We start from the raw sequence: 6102 nt of genomic DNA on the forward strand, positions 1-6102 counted from the left end.
ATCCGCTTGTCAAGGTAATTGCCAGTAGTTGAAGTGAAACCACAAAAAACAGAGTTCAAAATAAATTTTTGAAATAGTTCTCAGGGACTTAGAACTCAAATAGTTTCCTGCTTTCTACCCTTGTCACGCACAGTGCTAATTCAGATAAGTAAAAAAAAATTATCCAAGGTCAGAGAGGCTGTATGATCACAGAATAGTTCAGAGGATACTAAGGGTTTAAAAGACAAAAAGATCCCTCCTTATGCCTTGTAGAATAGTTTGCAAACATTTCCTTTCATGATAAGAATGTACCTCATGTTCCTTGAGGTCCTCTTACCAAATTATCAAAGTGTGATAGTCCTCTGCTTTTGAATAAGAAACCCAGAGGACCCACATCATATTTGGCACTCTCTGAGCTTGGTTGTTTACTTGGAGATGTTTCATTATCAAATAGAAGAGAATATTGGTAGCTCAGAGTTGAACCTAGTTGGGACATGAACTGTCTGCAAGAAAACCACCAAACTCAGAGAGCCCCAAGGACACCACCACCCCCAGCTTTTATTGTGAAGTGGTAAATATGCTTAACTTCCCTCATTATATCCCATCTTTCACCAAGAAGCAGAGCTTTGCACAGCAATTCAGTACAGGATAATTGTTAATTCTGACAGAAGATACAACTTCACAGCTGATGTTACCTGAACGGCTTTGGAAATTCTCCCAAAGGTGCTTTTTTTTTTTAAAGGGGCAACTGGACTTTCTTGCCTTTCTTTGAAGAAAAGAAAAGCATCCAAGAAGTTTCTTCAGCTCTGACTGGATGGTGGGGAATGGAAGGATTTAGAATCCTTGGAAGGAATATAGGAGAACAAATCCATCAGTACAAGAATGAGAAGTCCATCTGTTTTTTAAAAAAAAATAAAGGCCACATTTTGGACAGAAAGGACTGCAGGTTTGAATAAAGGGTCCAAGAGGCCAACTATGTCAAAACTGAACAGTCCTTTTTCAACAGAGGGGGAGGGGTATCATCTATCCCCAGTCTACAACACAGTCCTTTCAGCAATTCCAAGGGGGCTTCCATGCCCATTTGCAGCACTCAGGTAACCTTGAGGACACAGATAAGCCTCCAGGTGATCTTAACGATTGTAAATGAATGCAAATTTCCAGCTGCCTGCAGGGAATATAAGTATTTCCATTCCTTGCCATCCAGTCTGAGTGGAAGAAGCTTCTTGAATGAGAAGTGAAACATCTTCAAAGAAAAACCAGAAAGTCCAGTTGCCTCTCGAAAAAGCACCTTTGGGGAGATGATGTTACTTGGTTTGGCAAAGAAACCTCTCTAAGAAAACCACCAAGCTCAGAGAGCATCAAGGATCTCTCATTATTAATTCTGTTGACTTGTGATTAAAAAATGGGAGTAACAGTCTGTGGATCTCTATCCACATCCTACTAGGAAAACCAGAGCTATTCAGAATCTCTGTCTTAACCCAGAGGATATAACACATGCGGGTAATCCTTGACATGCAACAGTTCATTTAGTGACCCTTCAAAGTTTCAATGACACTGGAAAAAGTGACTTATGGCCATTTTTCTCAGCATCCCCATGGTCACATGATCAAAATTCAGATGCTTGGCAAATGGTTGTGGTGTCCTGAGGCCATGTGACCCCTTTTGGGGGAACTTCTGACAAGCAATGGGGAAGCCAGGTTCACTTAACCATGTGACTAACTTAACAAATGTAATGATCCACTTAACAACTGTGGCAAGAAAGGTCATAAAATGGGATGAAAACAAATGTTTCACTTAGCAACCTAAATATTGGGCTCAATTGCGGTCATAACACGACGACTAGCTGTGTCTTATTGTCACACTGACAGATTTTCTTGAAAGTACAATGATCAGGACAATATCTCATTCTGGAAGAATGCTATAAATTAACTAAGTTAAAATTAACCGGTAGGATCTCTCTTTTTTTCCCCCACCAGGAAATCTGATCTCTTGACATACAAAGGTGGAAAAGATTCATATCAGTAACAGAATATTCAAAATTGTTAATAGACAAAAAACCTCTACAATATATTAGAGGAAAGGACATTTAATTGACTTTCATTTATTTCACATATTCCAGACTTGTTCAGCTCCCAAGCTTCGATTAAGTCTACTATATAAATTATCCATCCATTATCTCAGGCGTAGAAAGCAACCCCTTTTATGAATCCAACAGAACTTGTAGTAGTAAACAAAGAAACGAGGCTCTGGCTTGCTACGCATGCTCTCCAAATGTCTGCCGCTGGAAATCCCATCGCAGCCGCGGGAAATCCCGTCGCAGCCACCGGAAATCCCGTCGCAGCCTTGCTTCCCTTCGCTTTGAAAGTTCCAGATGCCGATCTTGAACAGCCTATCCTAATGCCAACAGAAGGAGAGGCTCGCATTTTACTCCGCTACGACACCATTTGGTGAGGCGAAGGCAGAAAACAACGCCGGTTTCAAAAAACTTTGCATTCATTCACTGAAAAAAAGTTCCTTCTTGAGCGTTTTTTGGCTTGGTTCACTGCTGTCCGGACGGCACATTCGAATACCTTTTGAACTCCCCGATTGGCCAGGGAGGAGCACTCCACGTAACCCTTCGCCCGGATGTCCTTCGCCAGTTGCTTGCCTTGCACTGGGCTGATGCAGGTGGTGCTGTGAGGACCTGTGTCCCTTTGGTCGGTCTGGGTAGCCACCACCAAAATCGGGATTCGGGGCAGGTGGGTCCTAATCTCCGTCACCCACTTGTTCCTTAAGCTGAGGAAGGAGCTGCGATTGGCCACCGAATAGCACATCAGCACCACGTCGGCCTGTTGATAGGACAGAGGGCGGATGCTCTTGAAGGAATCGCTGCCAGCGGTATCCCAAAGGCCTAAGCTGATCTGGGTGCCATCCAGGAAGACATCCACCCCGGTGTTTTCATAAACGGTTGGCCTGTAAGCATCCGGAAAAGTCTCCGAGATAAAGCGGAGCAGCAAGGCTGTCTTCCCCACGGCAGCATCACCTACCAGAACGCATTTGACCGAATCCAACATGTCCTCTTTCTTCAAGTGGAGTTTCTAAACACCACTCCTAGGAAAGCTTCTCAGGAAATAGAAAATAATAATAATAAAAAATCACCTTGCTAAGGTGACCTGTGGCATTTCTGTCCAAAAAATAAAATACAATCAAAACCTCCTGCTGTCTTTTGGCCACGGTTCCACAATTCACTGAGTCAAAGGAGTTTCCTACAATGGAAAGAAAATACAGTTGGCATTGTAGCTGCAAATCATTTCCCCATTCCATCCCATTTCATTTTGGCACACACAAATCAAAGTGTACACATTTGTGCAAATTAAAACAATATTGTTGATTAATATGTCCACCATGGTGTACATTATATTTAACTACTGGAAGATAATACATTAAAAGATCTGATTGTCTTGATTTAACACAAATGCTAAATACTCAGAGGACTTAAAATGGAAACAGATAAGCCCAAACCAATTAACAACTGACAATCTGACACCTAGAGCACTGTAAATCTATGAGTTGAGATTAAGGTTGGGAAGGTTACATTTAAAAGCACAATTCGCAATGGAAGTGGACTAGATGCTGTCTCACTCAATTCAACCTGCTTTGCAGAGTTGATTTTCCTGAAGAATTACAAGTTATATCCTCGTTTGAATTCCTTTGAGGAGAAGCAGAGTATAAATCTGTCAAATTGGGATCCAATTACCAACCAAAATGATAATGAATCTCTATTAAAAACAATGGAATAGCAGGCTTTGGCGATTGAAAACAGGACCATAGAAATACTTGGTCAACCTGTGTGCAGTAGTAGCTTTGATAGCGACATAGTGACCAGATCAACATCGCCAAATAAATTTGTGAGCGAGATCTGAAGATGACCTGTATCCAACATTATCTCCTGTCACATTATTTTTTGCTACTTCCAGAGAGAGAAAAAGAAGATCTTTTATTTCAAAAGCTCAGCCATGCTTCTAATGAGGAAATAATAGCAAAGAACATTCCCCTGCCAGAGATCAGGTCTAGCTGAGATCCGAGAAACTGCAACGAAAGCAGTTGACAGTAAAAGAGCAACGAACCTACCCGTTTTATTTTATTTTTCCATAATTCCCCAGTGGCTGTTCCTCGCAGCTAAAAAACAGGGCCTCTAGTTGTTAAGCAAGCCGCTTCCCTTCTCTTGATTAAGATGCCTTAAAATTCAGATAAAATCAAAGATGCCAACCAAACCACAGAGCAGATCAACTGTCAACTGAAGTAGAAACACAGCTTGTTACAGGCACAGTTGTAGCCCTCTGTAAACAGTGCTGGTTGCCTCCATATTGTATTTTTTTTGGTAAACTCTCTCCCGCAAGGTGCCTGAACCGAACCTGTCATATTCTACAGTGCATTTTGTACAATCGATAAGCCTGAAACCCAGTTTGTGTCCTTTTCAGTCAACCTGTTTGCTCTTTTGCTTTCCAATCTCTCAGGATTTTAAACTTGAGCATGTAAATATTTATAACTTGAGTATCACACAGCATCAGCTGTGTGGAAAGGGAACTTCATGAGGACAGTGGTGACACCCAAGCAGAAAAAAAGCCCAAAGGCAACACCAGGCCAGCCATAAAACAAACTTGCATAGGAAAAGAGATTTAATAAAAGGTATTGAAAGAAGCCCCCTAGACAAAAAGCCAAGTAATTAAGAAAACTGGGGAAACAAAAAGAAGTCCCTTACAAACTAAAGGCCATGCCAAATCAGCAAAACAAATAAGACAAAAGACCCATAGCAGACAGGAGATTGCTACTAAACAAATATAAGAAATGAAACTAATAATCCAATCAAACCACCCCGCAGAGTTTACCCTCTGACGGAACCCCCCCCCCCCATAGGATTTCACTCACACACAAAAGGAGGAAAGGTATAAAAATCAGGAGTTTATTACACAAAGCTGGCTAGCCCCGGGAACGCAGACTTCTTGCTATCTCTTGCCTTCCTGAAAATTAAAGCAAACTTGCTTCCAAATAGCTGTCTGTCTGTGTCCTTACTCTGAAAGCACTCCCAGCAGGAAAAAACAACCCTTGGAAGAAAGGCATTTTCAGCCTTTCAACAGCTGGATTTAGCATACCGTTATTCTGTTCGCTTCAGAAGGAGGAAGTTGCATCTTACCTACAGTACAATTGCCTTATTTTGTGGATTTTTTTTTTTTTTTAAAGTAAGGCCAAGCTGAGAAAAAGAAGCAAAAATTTAAATCCATTTTGTTTTCTCCATTCACCTAATGAAGTACATCGCTTCTTACCTGAGGAGCTCTCGATCCCAATATGATGCCACTGAGAATTTTTTTTCTTTTTCTGTTGCTGCTATTCCTTTTGAAGACAGATTTTCGACATCTCCTAGACAGCTTCCAATCTCTGGCTTTTCCCCTGACTTCTGCTTGATGGTATTTATGAGGTCATCTTTGCAACAGTAGGCATTTCCTGGTTGGTGAGAAGTACAGACAAATGGTTCAGAATACTTAGAAAAAGCCTGAGCTATCCAGATAGGCAAACACTCCTTAAATCTCCATTTTGTGACTAGTTTGTATCTCACCAGAGCTGAATCACACAATTGGTGGTGGTTGTTTTCAATCTCGGGTACTTAAAAATAAATAGCTTGGAGCAAATTGTCTCACAGGGTCACTTCCCCATTTGTGACTGATTGGTAATTTTTAAAGTAACAGAAAGAGAAAAATGTTCTTAAAAACTAGATGATAACTGTACATTTAGTGAATCACTGAATAAAAAAGAAGGTGACCAGATGTTTGTCCTGGTTTGTCCTTTCCCCCCCTCTAATCTGACTTTTAAGAAATGCCTCACAGGACTCAAGACCCAAGTCCATTGTTGCATCTGAAATAGAAGTCCGTTTCCGCATCATAGAGTGGATGTCCTTTTTAAAAGAGTCTTAATTGTTTTAAAACATGCAGAAATTATGGCAAATGCCAATAAATAAATAAAAAACTAAAAAGGGAAAAAAGGACAAAAACTCCTTCCATCCATCCATCCATCCAAAATCCATATATATATTTGGTTGAATATGAAAATATATATATATATATATATATATATATATATATATATATA

The 6102-nt window shown here is 40.5% G+C and overlaps 1 protein-coding gene across 2 annotated transcripts; it reads right to left on the reverse strand.

The window, feature by feature from the left end:
- Positions 1-2049: 2049 nt before the first annotated feature.
- Positions 2050-5568, reverse strand: RHOH (ras homolog family member H). 2 transcript variants are annotated; one of them, XM_087936562.1, is made up of 3 exons: positions 5283-5568; positions 2550-3224; positions 2050-2373 (listed from the first exon to the last, which is right to left on the reverse strand). In XM_087936562.1, exons 2-3 carry the CDS (start codon positions 3030-3032, stop codon positions 2152-2154), a joined length of 705 nt encoding a protein of 234 aa, XP_087792688.1. In that variant the 5' UTR covers positions 3033-3224; positions 5283-5568; the 3' UTR covers positions 2050-2151. The 2 variants fall into 2 exon arrangements, with proteins under 2 accessions (XP_087792688.1, XP_087792689.1); XM_087936563.1 differs by having other exon boundaries at positions 2233-3224; positions 5283-5564.
- Between the last annotated feature and the right edge of the window lie 534 nt (positions 5569-6102).

This window comes from Pseudonaja textilis, chromosome 6 (genome assembly GCF_049901715.1).
Source record: "Pseudonaja textilis isolate UNSWEBS1 chromosome 6, rPseTex1.2, whole genome shotgun sequence".
Classification (NCBI taxonomy): Eukaryota; Metazoa; Chordata; class Lepidosauria; order Squamata; family Elapidae; genus Pseudonaja; species Pseudonaja textilis.

Coding starts and splice junctions, on each gene's coding strand:
- RHOH (XM_087936562.1), bottom strand. CDS start 3,032: ATGTTGGATTCGGTCAAATGCGTTCTGGTAGGTGATGCTGCCGTGGGG. Junction 2,374..2,549: donor CCAATCGGGGAGTTCAAAAG/GTATTCGAATGT, acceptor TGTTGGCATTAG/GATAGGCTGTTCAAGATCGG.